The sequence below is a fragment of the Ovis canadensis genome, chromosome 17 (assembly GCF_042477335.2).
Source record: "Ovis canadensis isolate MfBH-ARS-UI-01 breed Bighorn chromosome 17, ARS-UI_OviCan_v2, whole genome shotgun sequence".
Taxonomy (NCBI): domain Eukaryota; kingdom Metazoa; phylum Chordata; class Mammalia; order Artiodactyla; family Bovidae; genus Ovis; species Ovis canadensis.
In genome coordinates, this window is record NC_091261.1 from 75,099,744 (window position 1) to 75,127,569 (window position 27,826).

The 27,826-nt window shown below is 51.8% G+C and overlaps 1 protein-coding gene and 1 long non-coding RNA gene across 4 annotated transcripts in view; one reads left to right on the top strand and one right to left on the bottom strand.

Moving 5' to 3' along the window:
• The first annotated feature begins 1,322 nt into the window (after window positions 1-1,322).
• LOC138422695 (uncharacterized) lies at window positions 1,323-27,449 on the top strand. Its single transcript, XR_011249979.1, has 3 exons — window positions 1,323-1,483; window positions 18,183-18,274; window positions 26,378-27,449. It is a non-coding gene; the product is annotated as an uncharacterized lncRNA (long non-coding RNA).
• Window positions 14,085-27,826, bottom strand: part of WSCD2 (WSC domain containing 2) — a 119,786-nt gene continuing 106,044 nt past the window's right edge. For all 3 annotated transcript variants that reach the window (XM_069558009.1, XM_069558008.1, XM_069558010.1), the window contains 3 exons: window positions 25,596-25,760; window positions 23,132-23,332; window positions 14,085-16,092 (listed from right to left, as the gene is read on the bottom strand). In XM_069558009.1, coding sequence (XP_069414110.1) covers window positions 15,740-16,092; window positions 23,132-23,332; window positions 25,596-25,760 — 719 coding nt within the window. In that variant the 3' untranslated portion in view covers window positions 14,085-15,739. The remainder of the gene's footprint in view (window positions 16,093-23,131; window positions 23,333-25,595; window positions 25,761-27,826) is intronic.

Here is a 27,826-nt window from a genome sequence, read left to right on the forward strand (position 1 = left end):
AGAGAGTTCTCTGGAGATGGCTTGCTCACACTTAACGAGTCAAAGCTGACAAGACCGTTATGGTCAGTCTGGTTGAGTCTGTTCCCTGTATCCCTGATGGGAAACGAGTCCCACAGTTCACTGGAGGTGAGCTAGGGCAAGAACCCAGATGCCCACACGCCCAGCCCCACTGTTCTCTGCTCTTCAGCGTGGGTATACATCCCCTTCAGCGGCTCCATCTTTCTGTAACATTTTCACTCAGACATATCAATCTGTGTCAACCACATATCGCTCCTTAGGGCATTAATTGCTGAGTTGCTTGCGTAGCAGACCTAGGAGAGAAGAACCACAGTTTATTCAGCCAAGTCCTATTGAGAGGCCTGAAGACTGTTTCCTTTATAGAAGTATCATTGGTGCCGTTGTTTCTGTAACTCCCTGATGGGTTCTCCCCAGAGAAGCCAAGTACAGCCTAGCTTCTAAAGCCTGGCCCTCAAGCCCAGGGAAGCCTACAGATCTGGCTAATCTGCGCCTTCTGCACACCAGTACCCCACTTCGGGTCCCTGCCCCACCCCTTCCCTTGAGGGAGAAGGAAGCGCTGTTTAAGGCTTTAGGAAGAGGTCACCCAGCTCATGAAAATGAGGCAGGTACAGCAGGCAGTGTTCACACACACAACCTTTGGAATCAGGCCAGGTTGACTGGGCAAATAACTTTGCCTCTCTGAAACTTGGTTTCCCCATCCCTAAGCCTGGGAGAGTAGGAAACACGCCTTGTAGGGTTGCATGAGGATTCGATAAAATCATCCGTGTCAAGAGCTTATCAGAGCATCTGGAAAATATTACACATCCCCAAAGTTGCTAGCTCTCACTGTTGTAATGTTTTATTCCATTTGTTTCCCCCTCTTTTACTGGAGCTACAAGACTGCAACTTGCTTTGTTATCTCTGGGGGCCGTGCCTAATCCAGGCTATTGTTTCAGGAGGCTGCACAAATCTGCTTAAATTATGTATTGGGGTTGCACGTTGAATGCTTGCTGCAATTTGAGTGTGTGAAGAAAATGTAATTGCTTTGTCTGCAGCTGATCGGATCTTCCCTACGAATTCCATTCCAACTTCTCCCACCCCCCTCCAACTTCTCCCACCCCCCAGCACTGGCGGAAAAGAGGATACCCATGCTGTGGTTTGAAGTGTGTCCCCCACATTCCTGCGTGGAACTCCTGACCCCCAGTACTTTAAAATGTGACCTGCTTTGGGAACAGAGCTTCCTCAGAGGTGAGAAAGTTAGAATCAGGTCATCGGGGTGGGTCCTGATCCAGTTTGACTGGTATCCTCGTAGAAAGGGGAAGTTTGAACACAGACGCATACAGAGAAAAGACTACAGAGAGAGACACAGGGGGAAACGGCCACGTGCAAGCCAAGGAGAGAGGCATGGGGAAGACCCTCCCCTCCAGGCTCTCGGCAGGAACCAGCCCTTCTGACACGTGACCCTGGACTTCCAGCCCCCGGAATTGTGAGACAGTGTTTTTCCATGTTTAAGCTGCCCAATCTGCGGTCCTTTGTTACAGAGGCTCTAGCAAGCTGATCTAACTCCGTTTTGACATTTTAGTCCAAACAATCTTCATATGGGCTCTGGAGGTTAAGTGTCCTCTTGCTTGTCTCCTGAGGTGGTTTCAGACCTGTGGAGGGTAGGGCCTGGTCTGATGGTCCCAGGGGAGCATGGGGGAGTCCAGAGTTCCTGAGGGCTCTGCCCCAGTGCATGTGAAAGAATGTCTCCACTTTCCTTGGTCCTGCATGTGTGGGAGGGTTGGCTGATCAGTTTCCTGCTCTGGCTCCCCCGAACATAAACCCCGGCACCCCTACTCTGCTCTCCTCCCAGCTGGGACTGAGATGAAGCATCCTAGCCTGTGAGAAGGTCACTGCCCCTGCCCCATATCCACAGCACACGAGAGCCGAGGGCGTCGAGAAAGCCAGAGAGACCAGACTGTGATCTGGAGGCCACCCCCTGTCCTCTGCGGACCTGGGGCAAAGCTGCAAGGAGGAAGCAAGCCAGTACTTGGGCACTCCTCTCACCTGCACCCCCCCTCCCCTTCTGCCTCCCGGTTCTTGAAAAGCAGTAGCTTTTCTTTTCCTATCCCTGTGCTCTATTCTCCTATTATCCGGTGGTAAGCCTCGGAGTTGTTGCAGGAAGGGGGTCTGCTCCTTGCCCTGGCAGAACCCAGGAGCTGAGCTTTCTTTTGTGCTAAAAGGAGAGAATAAAGGGAGGTGGGAAATCCTCCCTCAAGATAGCAGTCCGCCGTTAGTCCAGAGCCTGGCTGCAAATCATATTGCACGTATCAGAGCAGATATCACATCATTCTTCCTCTTATGTAACTGGTCCAGCTCTCCTCCCATGCACACAGACTCCTGGGGCCGACTGGACAAAGATCTTGCATTTACAGCACTAATTTAAAAAAAGCTCCTTCATCATTTGCAGAAGAGCCATCTATTACCAACACTTCTAACCCCCCAGGCCCCGCTGCACCACACAGCGTGGCATGCAGAATCTTAATTCCCCAACCAAGGATCGAACCTGTGCCCCTGGAAGTCATGCAGTGGAAGTGCAGAGTCCTAACCACTGGACTGCCAGGAAATTCCCCCTTCTTGACTCTATCTGCCGCTCCCAACAGGGTTTGGTTCTTAAGAATCGGAATGAAAAAGTCATAACGATCACTATTAAGATCATGACTAACAGTCTTCAACAGTTAATGACAATTCTTCTAGATTTCACATTTGCAGGAGGAATGCAGGCTCAGAGGGGTGAAGTCTCTTGCCCAGGGTGACTGGGCTGGGAGGAGGATGTAGCAACTGGGAGCTGAACCCTCTTCCCCCCTAATCTGGTCTAACTTCCAGCTGTTTATCCTTGCACTATGAGGACTGCATCCTTGCAGCCCAGGAGGGTTTGGCATTGCTGTAATCAATGCATAGTTGTACATGATTTTTCTGCCCACTTAGGTGGAACTGCTTCCCAGATTTCTGAGACCTGGGAATCGGCCAGTGACAGGGCTGGGAAAGCTCTGCGGAGAGGACGGTGCTTCGTGAGGTCACCTAGGACTCCTAATGCCTCTGTAATAGGATTAACACTGCCTGGAACCCTGGGCGTCTGTTCTCCCTTCCTGCGCTGTGTCCCCTGGGTCAGAGGGTTGCCAGGGATTAGAAACCCAGCCTGGATTTCTGGAGACCACAAGAACAGATGCTCAAGACACTCCCCCCAGTGTCTTGTGTACAGTGCTGGTTGCAGGCAGTCATTCTTCCTTAAAGGGGGCTTTCCCCTGCCCGGCCTTGCTGCACCCTAAACGTTCACTGGAATGGGGTGACGAGCCCTGCTTTTAATGAGGAGAAACTAGGTGCTCAGAGAGGTTAAGACACGTGCCCAATCAACACAGCTAAGGAATGGCAGTGCCAAGAGGCTGGGACACAGAGGCTGCCAAGATCTTGTGCTCGACAACAAACTATTTTTTTTTAACCATTTAAAAAGTCTTTATGAAATTGGTTACAATACTGTTTCTGTTTTGGTGTTTTGGGCCATGAGGCATGTGGAATCTTTGCTCCCCGACCAGGGATTGAACCCTCATCCCCTGCATTGTTAGGCAAAGTCTGACTCACTTGACCACCAGGGAAGTTCCCTCAGTGTCAAACTTGATGACCCTGGCCACCAAGTGCCCTCTACAGTTCATGCCTCAGTGTTTTGGGCTTTGCTTTCATGTGCAAAGAGGAGCGGCAGGGCAGGTTCTGAAATAAAGTGCTAAATGGAAGGCAAGAGACTTGTGCTGGAGTCTACCGCTCTCACGGACTCTCTGTGTAACTTTGACAGTCATGCTCCCTTTCTGGGTCTCAGCCTTCCTTTCTGAAAAAATAGGGAAGGGGAAGGAGATGGGTTTTGACAAGAGTGCACTTATCAGAAGTTAGCATGTAACAAGCACCTACTATGTACCAGTTACTTAAGACACACATCACTTCATCGACTCCTTCCCAAACTAACATGGCTGTATACATTTTCTGCTCTGCATGTGTGCTTGGAGTCTGACTCTTTGCAACCCCATGGGCTGTAGCCCACCAGGCCCCTCTGTCCCTGGAATTTCCCAGGCAAGACTACTGGAGTGGGTTGTCATTTCCTACTCCAGGAGGTCTCCCTGACTCAGTGAGAGAACTTGAATCTTGGGGGTCTCCTGCATTGGCAGGTGGGTTCTTTATCACTAGCACCACCTGGTTAGGTATGTGTAAACTCAGGGTCTATGTGTTTCCAGAGCCTTGCTCCTGGCCAGACAACCTGGAAGGATCCTTTAAGCTCTGACATTCCAAGATTCCAGGGAGAAGGTTTAGACAGATCAGGACACAAATTTTTCCTTTGTCACTTCCCAGTCGTGGGACATTCTGGACAACTTATTTCACCTTTCTGAGCCTCAGTTCCTTCATCTACAAAATGGATCAACTGTGTCCACCCCTTGGACTTACTGAGATAATTGGATAGGGAAGTTTGGCGTGCTGCAATTGATGAGGTTGCAAACAGATGGACACGACTTAGCAACTGAACACACACACAGATAATTAAATGATACAGTACACAAAACTCCACCCTCCAGCACATGGTAGACGGTGGATCTTTTTGCCCTTTTTCTACCCACACTCATGGAATGTTGGAGAGGCGTCTAAGTGGGGATGTTGGAAGGTCTCTTCTCTCCTCAGCAAAAATCCTTTCCCTCCCTCCTTCCCTTCTGTTCTGCTCTACCACACTCAAATTCCAGCAGCTGTGCTTAATTGGATTTAACTTAATAGTTTTATTGATGCCTTTTGGTTCGGGGGACGAAGAGGCCTCTGGGTAATTTGCACATTTTTAACAAACCCAATAAAGAGCTGATAAGCATAAACAAGTCCGTTTTAATTGGATTAAGGAGAGGCTTGGCTTGGGGACTGCAAACCTCAGAGGAGGTGGAGAAAAAGAAGGCTCTTGGAGATTTCAGATTTTCTGCTTCCTTGGACCTCCAAAGCGCTCTGCACAAGGCGCTGGTTTCTTTCTGATCAACAGCATTCTGGAGTATTCATGTCCATGTCTTACTTGCTACATGGGATGGCAGCATCTTTCCCCCGACCTTCCTTCCCCACCTGCTGTCACTCTCCGTGTGACAAGTGGTTCAGCCCTCTGGACCTTTGTTCTTAGATCCACCGAAATTGAAATCCTGGCCCTGACTCTTGCTTGTGTCTCTTGAACAATTAAGTGATCATCTAAGCCTCCACTTGCTCAGTTGTGAAAGGGGTTCATGGTGGTTTCTAAACCGTAGGGTTAGTATGAGAATCACATGCTGGGAAGTTGCCTGCTTCTGAATAGGTCCAGCAAAATGGCGGCCACTCATAGCAGGGGGAAGGACCACAGTCCTTGTTCTTACGGGGGCTCACGTGTCTGTGAGTCAGATATTCTCATACGTTTTGTCCGAAGCAACCCCAGCTGATGGAGCAGGGGAGTGTTCTGTCACGTGAATCTTCTCACAAAACTTAAATATTCCAACAACTAAACTCTCATACCAGCTTCCCAGGTGGCACAGCAGTAAAGAATCTGCCTGCCAATGCAGGAGATGCAAGAGGCACGGGTTGGATCCCTGGCTTGGGGGAGATTCCCCTGGAGGAGGAAATGACAACACACTCCAGCATTCTTGCCTCGGAGAATTCCATGGACAGAGGAGCCTGGAGGACTTCAGGCCATGGGGTTGAAAAGAGTCAGATACGACCGAGCTCAAGCACTAAAAAGTCTCATATACTCCTAGAGGGAGTACATAATGGTGTTGACTCTTTGGAAAAGGTTGGCAGTTTCTTTTATTAAACATATGTGTACCTTGTGACCTGGTAGCAATTCCATTCCTAGGTATCTGCTCAAGAGATTGAGAATGTTATATTCACACAAAGACCCACATGTGAACATTTGTAGTACTGAACTGGCCAAAAAGTTCATTTGGGTTTTCTGTAACATCATGTGGAAAAACCTGAGTGAACTTTTTGGCCACCCAAATAGCTTTATTGATAATAACCAAAAACTGGGAAGAAGTCAAATTGCTATCAATTGGTGAATAGGTTAAAAAAAAGAGATGTGGTATGTCCATACAATGGAGTACTACTCAGCAGTGAAAAGGAATGGACTATTTATATATGCAACAACCAGGATAAATCTCAAACGTCTTACATTAGCTAAAAGAGCAAGATCGATATGATTCCATTTACATTCTGGAAAATTATGGAAAATTCTGGAAAATTCTGATAGAAAGAAGACTGGTGGTTGCTAGAGGCTATGGAGGCTATGGTGGTGGAGGAAAGGAATCAATGGCAAAAGGCATCAAAGAATTTTGGGGAGAAATGATAACGTTCCAGGGCTTCTCATGTGGCTCAGGAGACGCAGAAGATGCAGGTTCGATCCCTGGGTCAGGAAGATCCCCTGGGGGAGGGCATGGCAACCCACTCTAGTATTCTTGCCTAGAGAATCCCATGGACAGAGGCGCCTGGCAGGCTGCAGTCCATATGGTCACAAAGAGCCAGACATGACTAACGTGACTGAGCACGCACACACTATAAGTTTCCATAGAAACATGGTGATGGTGGTGACATGCCTGTGTATGGTGGCAGTTAAATCCATCATACTGTATAAGTGAAAGTGGCAAATTTTGTTATATGCAAAATATACTTCAATAAAGCTGATCAAAAAACAAAACATCCACAGTGGAGAAAATACTGACATGGATAACAATACTAATTACATCCCCTACAGTGGGTCAGGCACTTCATATATGCAGGTCTCCTTTTCTCGATCAGAAAACCAATGCTCAAGAGCATGAACCTTCATTTCTAAGGCCGCACTCCTGGGAAGTGGCAGAGCTCGGACTTGAACCCGGGAAGGTGAAGGTACTTCATGCAGGTTCCGAGACCCATGAGCTGGCCATCCTGTGGCTTGGGAATCTGGACATTTGCTTGGGAAAGATGCAGTCCTAACCCTTGCGGGGCTCCTGATTTCTCCTTGGGAATTAGTTAACCGTTATTGAATCCATGCATCTAATGAGGTAGAAAGCAACCTCTGATAACAATGATTAGTACTGAAGCACTGTTCTTTAATATTAGCTTGCTTTGAGGGCATGTTTAGTAATTAAACACTTCCCACAGCCCTACAAGGTGAAAGAAGAGTAAATGGCTGGCTTTCAAGGACAGCAACCAAGGGGAGAAAGAGAGTGTGAATTTCCCTAGGCTGAGCTCCTGCCAGCCCACCATCAGGACCCTATGGCCTGAGTCCATTTAGCCCATCAACACACAAAGAAAGGGCGTGTGGAAGATGACTATTCTCAGAATGGTAGGTTTGACATCAGGGAACATAGGTGTGAAACATGATTTGGGGTCAGGCTCCTCCCTCTCAAGGCCTTGTTCCCCAGTGGGCTGGCTTGTATAATTCTAAGTTGTCCTGTCCCAGGGATGACTGGATCCTTAGGGGATCACCCAGTGCAGCGATCCTGGTTTTACGGAGGGGGAGACTGGGAAGTCCAAGGTCAAGGTGTCGGCGGGTTTGGTGGTGCCTGTTGAGAACCCCGTTCCTGGTCTGCAGGTGGCTGCCTTCTTGCTGTGTCCGCACAGAGAAAGAGACCTACTGCCTCTACACGTGCGTGCGTGCGTGCGTGCGTGCGTGCGTTCTGTCCATGGGGTTTTCCTGGCAAGAATACTGGAGTGGGTTGCCATTTCCTTCTCCAGGTCATAGCGATGATAATAAAGAAAATACCTTTGTGCTTTCCAAGCCCCGCCCCCCATCCCCACTGTATATAGAGTACTGGGACCAGTACTTCTATTCCATGATCATCTCCATTTTAGAGATGAGGAAACTAAAGCTCAGAGATGTCTGGCAACTGGTCCCACGTCACACAGCTGAGTTCAAACATAAGTCAGTTTAGTCTGATGCTGAAGGAACTCCCCACTCATTTCACTGAATGGGTGAGTGAATGAATGAATGAGCAGAGCCCCTTTTACTATATTACACCAGGGTCTGCTAGCATTGGCGCTATTGGATATTCTTGGTTGTGGTGGTTGTTCCGTGTTTTGTAGGATTTTGAGCTACGTCCCTGGCCTCCACCCGCTAGATGCAAGCAACACCTCCCAGTCCCCAGGCTGTGGAAACTAAGGACATCTCCAGATATTGCTAGATATCCCTACGGGAAGATCCCTCCTGAGTGAGAACCACTGTATTAGAGACTGGGATTTCACCTCTGACTCTGATTGAAGATAGGGTTTTGCTGCCCTAATTTGGAAGCCACTGAATTAGATGATTTATTTATTTCCTGCTGCCGCTAAGTCGCTTCAGTCCTGTCCGACTCTGTGCGACCCCATGGACTGTGGCCCACCAGGCTCCTCCGTCCATGGGATTTTCCAGGCAAGAGTACCGGAGTGGGTTGCCATTGCCTTCTCCTGTATTTCCTAGTTTAGGGAAAATCCCATGGGCGGAGGAGCCTGGTAGGTTGCAGGCCATGGGGTTGCTAAGAGTCAGATATGACTGAGCGACTTCACTTTCACTTTTCCCTTTCATGCACTGGAGAAAGAAATGGCAACCCACTCCAGTGTTCTTGCCTGGAGAATCCCAGGGATGGGGGAGGTGGTGGGCTGCCGTCTATGGGGTCGCACAGAGTCAGACACGACTGAAGTGACTTAGCAGCAGCAGCAGCAGTTTAGGTCTCAAAGAGGCTAAGTGCTCCTTGAAACTCTTCACAAAATTCTGCATGCGTGGGTGTATGTGCGCCTCACCTTTTCCTGGGGAGACAGTTCATGGCCTCCACGAGACTGATAAGCCCATCTGGAACCCCCTTCCCAGTCTGAGGAATGGACCTGTGAGGTCTTAAGCTCCTTTTTGTTCTTTCTTCTGCCCCCTCCGCCGAACTTTGCTCCTCCATCATGAAAGGGTCTCAAGGCCATTTCTTCTCCTCCAGCACAGTCTGTCCTGAGGAAGAAGCTGTCACCCTGGCTCTACTGGCTGAGAGGAACGGCAGTAAAAGAGAGTGGGATGGACTTTACAGAGAATCACTGAACTGTGGAGTAAGAGAGTATTGCTTGGCAGTTGCCATGGGAACCTATAAACCACCTTGCTGCTGAGAAGCCAGAGCTGCTTGGAGTACCAGCTCCTGGCCTTGTCTCTACCCCCTCTCTACCCCAGGGGTCCTTGGCCCCAGAAAGGCCAGTCCTTTGCAGTTTGTTTTCATCCCTCATCTCCCGATGCAGCAATCTTCTCTGTGTTGACTTGCTAGGATCACCCTTACCTTCTGGGCTCTTGGACTGTTTCTCCCCACTGGGATACAGCATTGTGGCTAAACATATGGATTCAGGAGCTAGACTGCCTGCCTGAATTCAAAGCCCAGATCCAATCATTGCCCAGTTGTGTGACACTGAGCAAATTATTTAACCTCTCAGAACCCCAGTTTCCCTCACTAAAAAGTGAGGAGACTGTGTCCCTGCCTCCCAGAGTTCTGGTGACGACTCAGTGACGTTATACATATGAAGCTCCTAGCACAGTGCTCAGTATATAATTAGTACTCTGGGCTTCCCTGGTGGCTCAGCGGTAAAGAATCCACTTGCCAATGTAAGAGATGCGGGTTTGATCCTTGGGTCAGGAAAATTCCTTGAAGAAGGAAATGGCAACCTATTCCAGTATTCTTGCCTGGGAAATCTCTCGGACAGGGGAGCCTGGCGGGCTACAGTCCATGGGGTTGCAAAAGAGTCAGATACAACGTTGCAACTAAACAGCAACAAATATTAGCTACTATCACCACGGTCCGTCTAGTCAAGGCTATGGTTTTTCCAGTAGTCATGTATGGATGTGAGAGTTGGACTGTGAAGAAGGCTGAGCGCCGAAGAATTGATGCTTTTAAACTGTGGTGTTGGAGAAGACTCTTGAGAGTCCCTTGGACTGCAAGGAGACTCAACTAGTCCATTCTGAAGGAGATCAGTCCTGGGATTTCTTTGGAAGGAATGATGCTAAAGCTGAAGCTCCAGTACTTTGGCCACCTCATGAGAAGAGTTGACTCATTGGAGAAGACTTTGATGCTGGGAGGGATTGGGGGCAGGAGGAGAAGGGGACGACAGAGGATGAGATGGCTGGATGGCATCACTGATTCGATGGACACGAGTCTGAGTGAACTCCGGGAGTTGGTGATGGACAGGGAGGCCTGGCGTGCTGCAATTCATGGGCTCGCAAAGAGTCGGACATGACTGAGCGACTGAACTGAACTGAACTGAACTGATCACCACTGTGAGTGGTTTCTCATTCCCCTATCTTTTGGGCCATTGTTTGGGCAGTAGGGGGGGTGCTTCTTCTAGCTACTCACCCCAAAGTCTGTGATGACTGAGAGGCTGGTGGATGGTGTTAAATGTAACTGACATATCCATTCTTCCACTGGGTCAACATTTGCTTGTCACCTAGTCTAGACCAGGAAGTGCGTCGAAATCCAGAGTCAAGGTTCCTGTCCTAACAGAGCTCATGCCCTGAGCTCTGAGAAAGACACCTGTACCAGATTACCGAAGAGATCACAAGAATGGCCACGCCCAGAGTTGTGATCGCTCAGGTTAGAGGAGGAGCTGAACTTGGCCTTTGGGATCAGGGGAGGCTGACTGGAGGAGGAAGAGCCCGAGCTGAGTCTTAAGGAGGCTTTCCAGATAGAGGGGGACAGCGTGAATCAAGGCATGGAAAAGACCAGAAACAGCATGCGTGTGCCTCTGTGCTTTGGGTACTGGTGTCCTGTTAAACACCTAAAGACTGGCTCTCGAAACAAAGCCAGAAAGACACTCACCTGCTCTGTAGCAGTTGCCGATTTCCATGGTGTAAATATTCCCACCATGGCCAATTCCGAGCTACGGATGTGATGTCACTGAATGTGAGTTTGAGATGCGCATAATGGGCTTTTGAGAGCCGGTGTAAGTGGGCTGCACCACACCATCGGCTTTAGGGGCTAAGGCTGGGGGTGAGAGAACAGAAAATCAATTCAGTGTTACTGGAGAGAAAATTCAGGGCTGCCAAGGGCCTGCTCTGGCTGATGACTTGTGGTTTTTCTCTGAAGATCCTCTAACAGTCCTTGATTCACTCATTCCGAAAATCACCAAGCACTTCCATTGCACTTGTGTGCCCGGCACTGTGCTAGTTCTAGGGATCATGTCTTGAGGTCAGTGATTAAGACTGCCCTTCCACGGTAGGGGGCTTGAGTTCGATCCTTGATTGGGGAACTAAGATCCTGCATGCTGTACTGCACGGTCCAAAAAAAGAGAGAGAAAAAAAAAAACCTACTACAGTGGCATGTAGATCGGGGCCAGGAATTATCGACAAGGGAACTGTAAATACAACTTTTCCTCCCAGTAAGCCCAGCAGATCCTCTTGTCCATACCTGGACTCTTAGGTTTTGGGAAATTTGATCCTTATCCCAAGTCTGGGATAAAGCATGGGCGTTCCACGTTTTGGAAGCCCTGGGAACTCTATGGGTCAGGTTCCTAACCCAGGTCTCAGAAGAAAATCTGACCCCTAAATTGCCTCTCCCTCCCTCTTATCTCCCATTTTTCAGGACACACACACACACACACACACACACTTGTCTCCACTAAGATCAACCCCCTCTCTCATGTCTGGCAGACTGTTCACTCCCCATAATTGTTTAGCAAAAGACTCCAGAACACACAAAAATCATTTTGTTGCGACACATTCCTTCCTATATAAACTGTTCGTTTCAATTAGCTGTCAGAGACCAGAAATAGAGATGCATGGTCCCGCTCAGATAAATCAGCACCGTGGTCTGAAAGTGGGTTTAAGGCAGCCTGGGTGTGGGGGTGTGGATGGAGGGGATGAATATTTCATTTCTTCACTCCCTGATGTTCTGCCGGTTTGTTCTCATTGCCATGGTTCCTGCCACCCCCCACCCCCCTGACCCTTGCCTGCTGGCAGATTTCAGACTGTAAATTTGAGGGGAAATAGTAAACGTGCAAACATGATAAATAAACATGTTGCTTTTGTGGGGACGGATATTATTATCATCCAGATTTATAGGTCTCCACGCCTGCACACTTTATTGCATTTGGGGAAAAAAATGGAGCGAGGTGTTGGTGTTACATTGATCACCTTTCTGCCTTTCGCCCCCGCCACCCGCTAGGAGTCATTTAAATATTAGCCTAGACTGGGGACACAGTCCGTGTCCCTGGGAGTGGACGTGTCTTGACAGGTGTTTTCTTTGGGGACAGTTATTTATAGCTGCAAAGCTATCAGCCCGTAGGGGGGCTTCTGCTTCTTCCCTCCCCCTTGTCTTGTTTCTCTAAAATCAAATGTCTATTTTGTTTTCCCAGTAGGAAACTGCCCAGTCGATGGTTTAAAATCTCTCTTCCTGTTTTCTCTTTTCTCTCTCTCCCTGTCTCTTCCTGTCTCTTTATATTCTACCCCCTTCTGTCTCCCATCTTTGGGACAGGCTCTGGGTCCTTCCCAGGTTCCAATCCAAGGGTCACCACCAACTTCTTGTGCCACACGATCCAATGACATAACACACAATCCAATGACATGCCACCCCTGAGCCTCTCAACCCACCCTCGGGGCCGTGCTTTTTATCCCGGGCTCCTTGTTGCCAGTTTACAGGGCGAATCGCGTGAGATATTTCTGTGTCTGTTCCCACCTCCCCTCCCCCAATGTCACCCCAGCTGGATGGTGCACTCTTGGGGACAAGAGGCTTACCATTCCCCTCCCTCACCTGCTCCTCTGCCCTCTGTTCTGCACCTCAAAAGCCCTCCTTCTGAAGATGCTCAGACAGAATCTTGGTGTCCCTTTGCCTGCCCACTCCATGTGTCCAGTCTGTCCCCAGGTCCTGTGGACTGCTTCCCTAACTGTCTCCACTCTGCTTCTGACCCTGCAGCCCCTCCACCTCTCATATTTTTGAATGTCCCTAAAGTGCTTCTCTCTGACCACTGTCCCCTCTCAAGAGGCCCCATACAGCAGTGTCTTTACTGACTTCCTCATCTCCAGGCTTGTCCCCCGCCCTCTTGGTACTTACTGTCACAGCTAAGGGACGGGGCAGTGGAGCGTGTGCCTGCAGCTTCTGTTGCTAAGGAAACCACTTCCTTGGTTACCGGGCCGGGTAGCATTTGTCTCACTGTGTCTGGATCCCACTGAGTCGCCCCCACTCTCCAGGAAGATGAGGGGGAGGAGGGAGGAGAGGACAACAGAAGTGGAGAGGGAAAGAGAGAGGGAGCGAGAGACAGGCAAAGACAGAGACTGAGAGAGACGCAGAGACACATGGACAACGAGAGGCAGAAATCAAAACAGAGAGAATGCAGTCAGGGAGACTGGTTCAGGGATGGGGGCAGGGAGGAAGCGACGGAGAGGAGAAAGACGAGAAAGAACAGAGGTTTAATGTGCATCTCGAGGAAATAAAAGAGACCACAAAGAGAAACTGAGAGCAGGAGGCAAGCGTGATAAGGAAAGATGGTGAGGGGGGCAGGGATGAGAATAAAATACATCGATGCAAGAGAGACGGGGAAGGAAAGGAGCTGGTTCCTGAAGGACCTTGCCCCTGGCAACCCCTCAGCCTCCCCACCCTTTCCTCCTGCCCACACTGTCTACCAGGGATGTTTGTAGCAGCTTCGGGGTTCCTGGAGAAACCAGGAGGCAACCCCCGCCATCGGCAGATGCAGGCCCTGATGTTCCTCCTTGGGTCCTGGAGTCACAACGCGCTGGGGGAGACAGCAGGGTGGGAACCCGGGGGTCCCAGCTTGCAGGCCGGGCATGTCCTGGGCTCTGGGGACCGCTGAACCACCGAGCTCTCCTTCCTCCTCAAGAGTCGGGGTTTGGAGGAGGGGGCACACAGACACACCAGACATGGGGTGGTCATCATGTCAGCTGGTGGGGTGCAGTCTCCCCACACAGAAGGGCGGCTGAATACAGAGGTAGAGACTGTTCTGCACACCAAGACACACAGTTCTTTAGAGCCGCACAGACACAAAAGCAATGACGCACCCAGAACGTTCCTGTCTCACACACACACACACACACAGCAGAGAGAACATCCCATTTGTGACCTTGCCTTACATGACACTCCATCACGTGGTAGAATTATCAACAAAACTCGCTTTTAATGATGGTGTTGACCTGAGGAGTCTTCAGACAGTGGCTGGCAGCCTGAAGGGGCCACCGGCAAAGAAATGGCCCAGGTCTTGGGCCCAGAGTCTCCCAGAGAGAGAGCTGACCTCTTAGAGGGCAGGGAGGCCAAGCCCTCTGGTGCTTCGAGAAAGAAGACTAGACATTTGCCTGGGGGAAAGAAATTTGGTACAAAATACATTCAGAGCCCCCTGGCCGGGCCTTGGGGTGGCCCAAATCCTAAAGATGAGAGGCTCAGGGATGAAGACAACGGGTCTGATCCCCCAGCCCTTCTCTTTGCATGGCTGGGTTCCCAGGGGGGTGGAATGTATGAGTCATATTCCTCTTAGAAAAATATATCTCTTTAACACGCGCCTTCTCCATAGTCTCTTGGCTATTTGGGAATGAGCATTTACCTGCACCCCAAGGCTTCAGAGGGGGCTGCTTGGGTGGGGGGTGGTTCCCGACAGAACAGCAGAGAGCTGTGACCTATGGCTTTTGCATCTACATGGGGGTGGGCTGCAGGTGCGCAGGTGGGGGCCGGATGCGAAACCACGGGTACCCAAGGTGAGGGGAGAGAGGGAATCCTGGAACTTGATGCTTTCTAAGACAGATGGTCAGCCACCCAGTCCTTTGGTTGGACGTCTCAGCATTGAAAGAGCAGCGTCTGTATGGACATGAAGAACCATCCCATTCACCCCTTTCCTTAAAGGGCACCCCCTGGACTATGACCAAAGCAGGGGCCGCTGGCCTGGGAAGGTTGTGGGGATCTCTTTCGGTCATAGGTCCACGTGATTTGGGGCACACTTGTTCTCCCTCCTGGACAGCAGAGGACCCGCTGGTAGGGGTCGGAAGGGCAGTGTCAGATCAATGTGTGGGACCCCACGGTGGAGAGAGGTGTCACCCCTGGAAGCGGGTCACCCCCTGGATACAGCGAGGGAGGAAAGGGCAGAATCCCAGGTCCCAAGGCGAGCATGCCACGTGGGGGCTTGGAATGACCGTGACCCCACCCGGTGGACCCAGGTAACCTACCCTGAATGCCACGGCCTCTCTGACCCACTCAGAATGTCAGAAACCTAAACCCATGGAGAAGCCTCCCAGCAATCTTCCTGCAGACAGAAGCAGCCCAGATAAACCCTGTCACCGTGCATCCTGGGTGGGAAGTACGGGTGGCTACAAGCGCTCAGCCCAGCACTGGGGCGAGTCTGGGGCCACTCTGCTCTATGCCATTCCCTTTAGCTCTTGTGCCAGGGTCCTCCACACCCGCGGTGGGGAACCCGGATCTCCGGGACACCCAGGAGCCCTCCTTCCCACAGGTGCGGGGGTCAGGGACACGGGAGACAGAGCAGGGTCCAGGCGGCGGGAACTCCCCAAACTGGCAGCCCCTCCATCTCCAAGGGGTGGGGGGGGGGGGCGGTTGCGAGTTGGTGGGAGGTGCCTGCACCATCTCTTCCCTTGAGCCTCCTTCGTCATGCGGAAAACTCATCGCAGGCCGACGCTAGGCCAAGGGGATGGTCCCTACCTACACGGGAGAGCGGACGGGCAGGTGGGGTTCCCCAGGGGCCCGGAGCACCCGGTGCCTGCTCGGTCTGGACGGCTCGCCCCCTGCCCCGGTCTGATCATCCATCATCTGGGGTAGTAGTCGTCGGGCACGCCCGTGAGGTTCCTCCCCCGGAGCGCCGCGTCCACCGTCTTGATGTAGGCGGAGATGGTCCTCTGCATGTCCGCCGTGTAGGGGTCGTACTCCAGCTTGCGGAGCCCGGAGCGCTTGAAGTTGCCGTCTTTCTGGCTCTCCACGCACAGCAGCCGGTCCTCCCTGACGGCCACACCCAGCAGGCCCACCATGCGGCCCAGCTGGACGAAGAGGTCGCGCTTCAGGTCCTCAAAGTGCACCACCAGCACCTTCTTGCCGAACTTGAGCCAGTCCAGCGTGTGAGTGGCCCACCAGGGGGCGTAGTTCCTCACGAACTCCGGCCACTCTGCGTGGACAGAGAGGGGAGGCGTGGGTCCAACGTGCGTGCGGCGCACGCGCACCACCACCACCGCTCAGCCCTGACACGGCCGGACTCGCCTCCCGCCTCCCGCCTCCCACATCCCGCCTCCGGGCTGTTGCTTCTGCCTGGAACAGTCTTAGTCCTTCCTGATCTTTGGGGAGACCCAAGACATATGTCTGGAGAAGGCAATGGCACCCCACTCCAGTACTCTTGCCTGGAAAATCCCATGGATGGAGGAGCCTGGTGGGCTGCAGTCCATGCGGTCGCTAAGAGTTGGGCACCATTGAGCAACTTCCCTTTCACTTTTCACTTCCAGGCATTGGAGAAGGACATGGCAACCCACTCCAGTGTTCTTGCCTGGAGAATCCCAGGGACAAGGGAGCCTGGTGGGCTGCCGTCTATGGGGTCGCACAGAGTCGGACACGACTAAAGTGACTTAGCAGTAGTAAGACATCTGTCTGGGCCTTACGCCACACCAGGCACAGACATACATAGATCTTTGCTACTATGTTTTTATGTTTTAACAGGCAGGCATGCTCAGTTGCTCAGTTGTGTCCGACTCTTTTTGTGACCCCGCGGATGGTAGCCCGCCAGGCTCTTCTGTCCATGGGATTTCCAAGGCAAGAATACTGCAGTGGGTTGCCATTTCCTTCTCCAGTGCATGAAAGTGAAAAGTGAAAGTGAAGTCGCTCAGTCGTGTCCGACTCTTCGCGACCCCATGGACTACAGCCTACCTGGCTCCTCCATCCATGGGATTTTCCAGGCAAGAGAACTGGAGTGGGGCGCCAGTGCCCTGTAGATGCTCAGTAAACTCTGGTTATCATTACCACTGTGATTATTCTGTTCTCAGGTGAGATGCCATCTTCCCTAACTCCCGAGGCTCAGGCAGGTACCTCCACTGGGCTGAGGGCATGGTTTAAGTTGGATTATTTACAGTGTCAACTCTGAATATTCATTGGAGGGACTGGTACTGAAGCTGAAGCTCCAGGACTTTGGCCACCTGATACGAAGAGTTGACTCATTGGAAAAGACCCTGATGCCAGGAGAGACTGAGGGCAAGAGAAGAAGGGGGCGGCAGAGGATGAGATGGTTGGATGATATCACTGACTCAATGGGCACGAGTTTGAGCAAACTCAGGGAGATAGTGAAGGACAGGCAAGCCTGGCGTGCTGCAGTCCATGGGGTCACAAAGAGTCAGACACGACTTAGTGACTGAACAACAACGAATTTACACTGTCATCTTGACACCTTTCTATCCGATTCGTTCTCTCTTTGCTTTTTATTGACGTATCACACACTGCTCCTCTGTGGTATGGTAAAAGCACAGGATGGATTGTCACCAAGACTGGGAATGTTTGTATGGGATCTCCTGGCTCCAAAGACAGGCTACAACAGAATGTGGGAAATTCCCTGGAGAAGACCTCAAAGAGACAGCCAGCCAGCCCCTGGAGCTGCTGAAACTGTGATCAAGGGGAACCCAAGAGGGGGGTCATGAAGGATGCTGGGAACAGAGAAGGGGATGTGCAGCCTCAATTCTGAGCCCCAGCTGGATAGTAGTCAAAGGGTGGGTCCTCAGGAACCCTGAAGGAACCCTCAGGAACCCTGAAGGAACCCTCTGGCATCCATGACTTCTCACAGGAACAATGCCACCCTGCACCTTCCGGAGGAATCTCTTTATTGAATGAGGGTCAGCAAGTTTCCCAAGCTGGGCTGGGGAGCCCAGCTGGTCCTTCACAACTAAATCCTCACCCCTGCTGGGTGATGGACACCCCTTATCTCATTTAATCATAGTGACTACCCAGAAAGGAAAAGACTACTGTTCATTTGTCACCAGCGAGGAAATGGAGGCTCAGAGAGGTGAAGTAATTTGCCCAAGGTCACATAGCCGGGAAGCACCATCCAGACCAGGCCTGCCTGATTCCAGGCCCCCATCTCTCCCAGAAAACAGAAGCCTCACCCCCTACTCCCTCCCACTGCCTTACACCCAGCAGGGGCTTAATAAATGGTTGTTGAACTAAATTGAAATTCCCAGCAGCCAAGTGGCGATGTGATTAAGGGTTCCTCTTTCTTTGCAGACCACATCAGAATCTGTGGCGAGGCTCCTGCTCCCCCAGCGCCTCCCAGGAACACCATGGCTGCTTGGAAAATATTTATGCTGATGACAGAGGTATTTTTTTTTAGCCTTCAAATAGATTATTTACAATGTATCTAGATAATTGGGCCCTTACTGTTATAATGGGTTAAACCCAGATGTATCTGTGTGATTAGGGAAAAATCTAGCATGTGTATAGTCTGTTTTCCTTATTTTGCAGAAGCATTTCCCTGCTGTTGCATCATCTCACAGCATCCCCGGGGACTCAGGACAACTGCCGAGCCCATGGCAGAAGCCCAGGGGGACGGGGATGACGATCGGTCACCCAGCAGCCCACATATCTGGACTTCAGGCTTGCGACCATCTCAAGAGGTCCCTGGAGCGTGGGCCTTAGGGAAAGGAAGGGTCCATCTGCACGATGGTCTGGGTCTCCCAGTGCATGGCTCCCGCCTTGAATGCAGGTGGGAGGGAGATGTGGGTTCCAAACCTCCCTGGGGTGGGAATGTACATTGCTTGAACACCTACTGTGAGCCGGGGGTCTGTGCCAGGCACTTCGCAGGCCCTGTCTCGGGCAGTGCACACAAGAAGCCTGGAGAGGAGGAAGTACCAGCTCCTTTATGTACACGGGAACAAAGGAGGCTCAGAGACATGAAGCCATCTGCCCCAGCCCACACAGTGGGCATCCGTGGCAGGATTCGTGCATCTATCCCAGACTGAGCCTGGCTCCTGCCCTCCTGGCAAACCCTTTAAGAGCACCTGATCTACCCATCTCTAGCATTCTTTTCGCCCCAGATCCTCATCTACGATCGCTTGCCTCACCTTCAGCTGTTGTCTAAGATACGGGGTCTGTTCACAGATGACTTTGAAGTCAGATTGCTAGGGTTCAAAACCCAGCTCCTCTTCATATTGGCTGTGTGACCTGGGGATGCCAAGCACTGTCCTTGAGCCTCAGTTTACCCGTCTTCACAATGGAAGCCTTGCTAAAACCTCCCCCTGTACAAGCGGAACTGGAATAAGACTTGCAGACCCTGCCACTAGACCTGAGACCCAGGAAGTGCTGGATAAATGTTGGCCACAATTATTGTTATTTTTTTGGTGGCACCGCATGGCACGTGGAATCCTAGATTCCCTGACCAGGGATCAAACTCAACCCCCCCTGCAGTGAAAGTGTGAAGCCTTAACCACTGGGCCACGAGGGGAGTCCTGTGGCTACCACAGCCTTGATGTTGGCACCCAGCATCTCTGAGATGCCCCACGTGGCCCATCCTTTATGGGCAGCAGATATTTGCTCCCTTCATACTCCTTCCTATAGCAGAGATACCTCACTTGAAGCTCCTGAACGACTTCACTGGAAAGAAGAACAAAAACGAAAAACAAAAGCCCTCAATTAGCTTGGGATTCCCGGTAATTAATGGCTGCCTTCAAATTGGGTAATAAAGGCACGCTACGCCATGGACCACTGGTAATGAGTGCTGGTTCCGCCGGAACTGCTCTTCACGTGGGCCTGGCAGGACACGGGCTGACCACCCTCTGCTTCATCTTGTCATCGGGAGGAACCGGGGCCTGATTAATAGCTTAACTGTATTTAATTCCCCACGGAATCATTAAACATGGTCTCTGTTTCATTAAACAGATCCAGGACAATTCACCTTGTGTAATCATATCACATAAAACTTTGCTTTGGACTCACTCCAGGGAGATCGTAAAATTAACGTTATGGAACCAAAAGCTGGGGGTGGGCGGGTGGGGGATGACAGGAGCCTCCACCCAGCTGTAACCGGGAGGGGTCACAGGCAGGGTGGGGTGGACACATTCAGCAGGTGGCTGACCTCTGCCCTTAGGTGGGAGTGACCCTCACATTCTAGGCCGATGGAGTCCTGAAGCAACGATTCTCAAACTCTAAAGTGCACATGAAGCTTCTGGAAGGTATCTTGTGAAAATGCGAGTTCTGATCCAGGAAGCCTGAGGTGGAATCTGAGAATCTGCGTTCCTAATTCCCAAGTGATACTGATGCTGCTGGAACAAGGACCCTAAAGCAAGGGTCTCAAACTCAAGTGCCTTCAAGGGTCAGATGTTAATGAAAATGGGAGGACTGGGCAGGGTGGGGGCCGTGAGGAGGGTGCTCTTTGGGGAAGGCACTCAGGCAGAGCACTTGAAGCCCTGGGTGAGGTCTGGAAGGAAGCACCATCCCAGACTGATGAGGGGGCCAGGCCCCCAATGTGAGATGTGTGTCCCACACTTCCTGTCCCCTGCAGCCTCTGGACTCAGCCTCTCCTGCTGTCTCCCTTATCTCTGGTTTTAAAGCTCCCAGTCATCCTGAATAGGGAAGAAGAGGCAAGGTGGCTCCTGGGAATTAGGAAATTGCCTGAACCTGAGAAGAGGGGTTATGCCAGAAGAGGGGAACCTTTGAATGTACCAGGTCAGAGACACCCCAGGGTAAGACAGAGCCTGGCGGCTAATGCCTGGGTTTGAATCTCAGCTCAGTCAACTCCTGGCGCCTGAGACACATGACTCGCTCCCTTCCTGGGACGACTTTCAGCTACCAGTGGTGGTGGCGGCCCTTCTTACCTCCCCAGGGAATTAGAAGACTTAAATGAGATAATGACTGCTAAGTGCCTGGTCCCATGTGAGCTTTCCAAGTGAGTCCCGCACTTCTTATTTGGAACAGTCGGCTTCCCTGGTGGCTCAGATGGTAAAGAAGCTGCAGGCAGTGCAGGAGACCCAGGTTCCATCCCTGGGTCAGGGAGATCCCCTGGAGAAGGGAATGGCAACTCACTCCAGTGTTCTTGCCTGGAGAGTTCCATGGACAGAGGAGCCTGGTGGGCTACAGTCTATGGGATTGCAAAAGAGTCGTTGGACAAGACTGAGCGACTAATTCTTTCAGTTTCAGGATTACTGGGAGGTGGAGAGCTGGGTCTGGTTTGCCATCACATGCCTGAGTGATCCTGCCAGGCCCCTGTCTCTCTTTGGGCCTCATCTTCCCCATTAACAGTGAAAGTGAAAGTGAAGTCACTCAGTCGTATCCGACTGTTTGCGACTCCAAGGACTATCGCCTACCAGGCTCCTCAGGCGACAGTCCATGGAGATTTTCAGGCAACAGCACTGGAGTGGGTTGCCATTTCCTTCTCCAGGGGATCTTCCCGACCCAGGGATCAAACCTGGGTCTCCTGCATTGCAGGCAGACACTTTACCATCTGAGCCACAGGGAGAATGAATCAATTTGCCTGCCTGCAGACTGCTTTAAAAAATACCGATGTCCAGGCTCCACCCCTGTAGTGGTCCAGTGTGCGGTCTGAGCACTGGGATTTTCCCATGCTCCTCCTGGGATTTAGATGTGCTAGCCGGGATGAGGACCCTCAGGTACAGCGACCTCCTGGGTCCTTTCCCGCTTGGCAAGCAGAGCATGTGCTCCTGGAGCAGGATCCTGCCATTGGCTCCTGTGGGCTTCTCAGCCTGGCCACAAATAATGTTCATTTTCGATTGTTCTACAAATAAATAATTCAGAGACCTCTTTATCCCCTGGGAACAAATGTCACCCACTGAGGGAGTGGGTCGGCAGGGGAAAGGATAGACAAGCCCCCTGAGCAAACTGGGAAGCCAGGGCACACACAGTTGGTCAGGCAGGCCCAAGGGTTTTCATCGATGACATCAGTGCTGAGTGTGATTGGCTGGGTTAATGTCATTCTGTCTGCTCTGGTTTTCTCTGGGGAGGGGCTGGAATGTGGAGCAGCTGTCAGGGGCGGGGGGGCATGGGGAAGGTTTGGAGGGAGTGGGAAACACCTTTGGGGCTAGAGGCTGCAGCAGCTTGGTTCCTCGAGGTTGAATGAGGCGGGGAGGGCTCACGTTTACAGACCACCTACTCAGCATCAGGGGCTCTGTGTGGGAGGATTTGTAGCCATGGACGTTCTGATCAATTCTTTATTGTAGCTCAGTGGTCCCTGGGTTCAAACCCCTGCTCCACCACTTCTGAGAACAGCGCCTTTAACCTCCCTGAACTTAGCTCGCCCCATCCACAGCACAGGGTTAACTGTGGGAGTTTGCAAACACTCACGGAGGTGACTGTCACTACAGTAAAGGAGACATGGGTGATAACTGATACGGGGGTTTGAGGGGTTTTGACTTTGGAGCTCTCCCCCACTTCGGTGGGGCCACTGCTCTGCACAGAGACATTCTCCCATTCTGGAATCTACTGAGCACCAGAGATGAACACCAGTCTCAGATCATCTTAATGAAGTTCTGCGCTTGGAGACTGACAGTGTGACTTTCCAGCTGTGACCAAGGGCAAGTCACTTAACCTCTGCTGGGAGGGTTGAGTGGAATGATGCTCACAGGAGCTCACAGATGACCTCATGGCCACTCTGCCACTGACCTAGGTTCAGGTCTCTTGATTCCCAGGAAAGGGTCTGGAACCTGCTTTGAATCAGTGTGGGAAAAAATGAAAGTCGCTCAGTTGTGTCGGATTCTTTGTGACCTCATGAACTGGGGCCTCCCAGGCTCCTCTGTCTGAGGGATTCTCCAGGCAAGAATGTTGGAGTGGGCTACCATTCCCTTCAATTACATGAGGGTCTATTGAGTGCTTCTAAAGGGCTGACTTCTTGAGTTTTATTACTTCCATTTTATAAACTGGACAATCCAAGTTCACGGAGGTGAAGGAGCTTTTCCTGGAAGTGGTGGAGTTGGAATTTGAACTCTGGGAGTCCTGCTCCAGAGCCCAACCTCTAACCTCTATGCCATGATAACAGCCTGGCTCACAGAGGGTGATGCTCGTGGGCTGGGTGGCATGAAGGAGGCATACCTTCTCAGCTCTAAGTGGGACCTGGGACCTCACACACGCCCTCAAGGGTGTCCTCCTGGACCCCTGGCAGGAGACAGCCCAGGCCCCTCCCACTGCCCTCGGCACCCTGGCGCCTTGCCCCCGTTCCCAAGTGGTACCTTTGCCCTTCCAGTGGGCGTGGGCAGCAAAGCCAATGTGTCCGCCGTACTTGCGGTTGAACTCCGCCATGAGGGCCTTGTAGGGGTTGCGGATGAGCAGGATGGCCGCGTCGAAGGCCTCGATCTCCTTCTGGCCACTCTCATGCGTCTTGATGCAGATGGTCCTCCCACTGCGCCAGTGGTCCCGCTCACCCTTGAACCCTTCCCGCAGCCGGGGAGGGGGTCCAGGGAACACGGCAGTGAGCTAGCTGGGGGAGACAGGAGGCCTGCCCCACCCCATCCTGGGCCACCCCCGGGATCCTCAGACATTCACTCATCCACTCATTCAGTCACTCGAATGTTTGTTGAGCACCTACTATGTGCCAGGGAGCTGGGGAGAAAATGACTTGCAAAAACATCCATGGGTCACAGTTCTTGAGAGCCAGACCATTCGAATAGTGGCATGGATGTAAAGTCACTGCGCTGGTTAGGACTGCAGAAGAGGAGTATTCACACCCAGGTGCCATGCTGGGGGGCCTGACGTGATGTGCCTGAGGGCTCCCCTTAGGGCAAAGTCCACATTTCCGCCCCACTGATGCTGGGAATGGCTGTATGGCTTGCTTTGGCCAATGGACTGAGGGTGGAAACGGGTCTTGGCCAACGTCTTAGGACCCAGCACGTTTCTGTTCACTTGTGTGTGTTTTGGGGGCATCCCAGGTGGCTCAGCAGTAAAGAATCCCCCCACCAAGGCAGGAGATGCAAGAGACACAGGTTCCATCCCTGGGTAGGGAAGATTCCCCATGGAGAAAAATGGCAACCCGCTCCAGTATTCTTGCCTGGAGAATTCCACAGACAGAGGAGCCTGCAGGGCTGCAGTCCCTGGGGTCGCAAGAGTCAGACACGACGAAGCAGTGAGCGCAGCACACGCGCGTGTTTCTGCTGCTACTGCGAGAGGGACACGCCCTGGAAAGCTGTTGGTCCCAGAGAGCGAGACACCCACAAACAGACATGGGCCCAACCTGCAGTCCACAGCTGGAGCGGCCCAGCCAGCCTGGCCAAGATCACTGACCCAGTCAGGCACCATCCAGAAAGGCTTCCTGGGGCAAGAAGGTACTTAGGCTGAGAACTGAAGGATGGGGAAGAGTTTACCAGCCCAGGTGAGAAGAGACAGTGAAAAGGTCCTGTGGTGGATGGGAAGAAATGTGTCACACATGAGCAGAGGGCGAGAGGGGAGCATGAGGCCAGAGAGGGTTGTGGGGGTTGTGATGATGAGTTAAGTCTGTGCTGAGTCGCTTCAGCCGTGTCTGACTCTTTGCGACCCCATGGGCTGTAGCCCTAGCCTGCAAGGCTCCTCTGTGCATGGGGTACTCCAGGCAAGAATACTGGGTTGCGTTGCCGTGCCCTCCTGCAGGGGATCTTCTCAACTCAGGGATCGAGCCTGCTTCTCATCTGTCTCCTGCACTGGCAGCTGGGCTCTTTACCACTTGCGCCACCACTGGACCAGAAAGACTACACGGTCCTTGGAAGGTTTAATGCAAAAGGAAGGAGGGACCTGATCAGGTTTTCATTTCAAAAGCTGAGGAACTGAAAGAAGTTCTGGGTCGCCGGTGGTGGCTTCTAGAGCACAGGCTCTGTGCCGGACATGGCTCTAAGCCCTTTACATGTCGTAGACAACTTGATCCTGTCAATTATCCTACGAGGGTTTTATTTGATAGAAAAGGAAATCGAGTCCCAGAGACATGAAATAACTTTCCCAAGTTACAGAGCTGGCAAGAGGCAGAGCTAAGGTTCAAACCCAAGCCACGATGCCGCCCAAGACTGCTCTTCACCTTTTTGGCCTCTCATGCCCGTGAGAGCCAAGGCATTTGGGTGGTCTCTTCGAAGCCAATTAGAAAGCTAATGTACTAGGCTTTCAGGATGCTGGCTGTGTTTCCAACTCAGTGAGTGATTTGGGATATCCTGTTGCCTTTTGGGCCTCACTGTCCCGCATGAGGTGCCCAGCATACAGTAAGAGCTCAAGGAATGACTTAAATGGAGGGAAGGTCCCAGACACATAGTAGGTGCTTGATAAACGGATGCAGGTGAGATACCAACGGCATGATCTCAGGAAATGTCTGTGGGATGTAAAGTGAAGGGAAGATACTAAGCATGTGAAAGTGTTAGTTGCTCAGTCATGTCTGACTCTCTGCGACCGCATGGACTGTAGCCTGCCAGGCTCCTCTGTCCATGGATTCTTCAGGCAGGAATACTGGAGTGGGGAGCCATTCCCTTCTCCAGGGATCTTCCTGACCCAAGGATCGATCCTAGGTCTCCAGCATTGCAGGCAGATTCTTTACAATCTGAGCCATCAGGGAAGCTCACTAAGCACATAGTAGGTCTCTATCAACATGCCCGGGAGAGCTGAGCCGCTTGCAGTAGGTGCTTAGAAAGGGGTACTCCCATGTCCTTCCAGGGGGTCCGATCCCCATCCCCCGTGCCTCCTCACCTTTGTTGTACAGAGAACCATCAAAGTAGTAGCTGCCAGTGTAGAAGCCTGTGGCCAGCTCGATCAGGTGGCGAGCCCACGTGTTGCCAGCTCCCGGGAAGCTGGCCAGAGCAATGAGCTGCTTGGACTTGGCTGGGAGGAACCGTCTGTCCATGCAGCGGTTGTCTGCAGAGGGCAGGGCACAGACAGGGGTCAGGGGCAGGGACCGATCGGAAGGAGACTGTCCAGGAGGGACTAGAGTGTGAGTCTCAACCCTGCCACTTCCCAGCTGTGAGAGCTGGTGCTTTCCGAGCCTGTCATCTCCTTATCTGGAAATGGGAACAGGGTTATGAGATAATATATGAAAGGAGGATGCACACACGGTAGGGATTCAATAAAAGCCAGCCAGGAGGATGAGCCTCCTCTCCAACCTCAGTTTATCACCTGAACAGTGAGGGTCTGTCTTATCCCCATACTTTCCTCCAGGTTAAAACCCACACATGGCAGCCACCTGCACGGGGCCCAGGCCGAGGTTTTCATCTGGACCTCCAAGCTCTGTGCGGCCTGGCCCTTGCCTCCTCCTAGGCTCACGCCACCCACCCACTCTCCCTTCCCGCCTCTGCACCTGCCAGCGCCGGGTCCATCCGTGCTCTGCTCCTGCCTGACTGGGCAGGGTCAAGTGCCCTGGTCCCTCAGCCACAACCATCAGAGCTGATGCAAAATGTCATGTCTCAGCATCCCCCACTGCAACCACTCCTGCAGCTAAGAGGTCACAGTGCTGATTTTTTTTTTTCTCTCTACAGACATAGGTGATGGCCCAGCAAAGGAGATTCGGCAGAAGAAAAGGAAGAGGAAAGAATTCTGGATTTTTGGTCCTACCACTGCTTCTTCAGTCTGGACCGATGACCTCAATCCTTACCATAAAGTCACGGCAGGCAAGCCCCCTCCCTCCTCTGCCCTGGCTCTCCTGCCCCTTGAGCCCCAAGCTTGCTCTCTCAGCCTCTCTCCTCCCCTATGCCCCCACTTTCTGGGGAGAAGGGACTGACCCCTGCTGTAGCGTCTGTTCCATCTCCTTTCTCCTCCCCGAGCTCATAACTCCATCTATTTTCCCTATGTCTTCTCTCTCTCTCAGCTGACTTGATTATTAGCATTCAAACATGAACAAATAACTCCATCGTTAAAAATAAAAGTCCCCCTCCAGTAAGCACACTTTCTCTGCACGCCTGTGGCTTCCTGGGTGACTCAAACAGTAAAGAATCTGCCTGCAATGCGGGAGACCTGGGTTCGATCCCTGGGTCAGGAAGATGCCCTGGAGAAGGGCATGGCAACCCACTCCAGTATTCTTGCCTGGAGAATCCCATGGACAGAGGAGCCTGGTGGGCTACAGACCATGGGGTCTCAAAGAGTTGGACACGACTGAGCAGCTAACACTTTCACTTTCCACTTTCACTCCACACCCGATTCAGTCTCACTTTTGGCAGAGCTGTCCACCCCCCATCTCAGTTCCTCCTTCCACTGTTTCATGGGGCTCTTCCCGGCTCCGCTCTGCTCACTGCACAGAATCAGCTTCTGCTAAAGTCACCAGTGACCATCCGCCATTCAATCCAGCCTTCCGTTGCTTTGTTAACTTGGCAGCATCTGCTACCTGCCATCATCCTGCCCTTAGAATCCTTCCAAGATGGTACCCTGGTCTTTCCTGTTCTGTATTAGCTGCCATTATCGAAGTCTCATCACAAGCCACACTGCTTTCTCCAAAGAGCCCTTCAAGGGGAAAGTCTGAAGTCCTAAACTTAAATCCCAATTCTGCTACCTCCTTGCTGGGTAGGCAGCCTTGGAAAAATGATGGATCTGAATAAACCTCAGTTTTCTCACCTGTAACATGGGACGCTGATAATGGTGACATCCTGGGGTTCTCAGGAAGGTCAGAAGAGAGAACGGGTATTGAGTGTGAACACTGGGCTCACACACTGTGAGCTCTTAGTAATGATGCTACTAGCCAGAGACCAGCTCTCTTCCCCTGCCATGCATGTTTAACCTGTTTGTTCAGAGGAGAGCAGACTTTGGGAAAACAAACAAGCGGAAAAGCATCTTTATCAAGCCAAGCAGGTGTCTGGGAATAGTTTTCATGGGAACACACTGCAAAAAAGGAGCCTAGATACAAAACTTTCTGGAACGTGGTTATGTTTTATAATTTTGACAGGGGTGTGGATTTGATAGGACCCAGTTGGCATTAAACAGTACACTCAAAATTT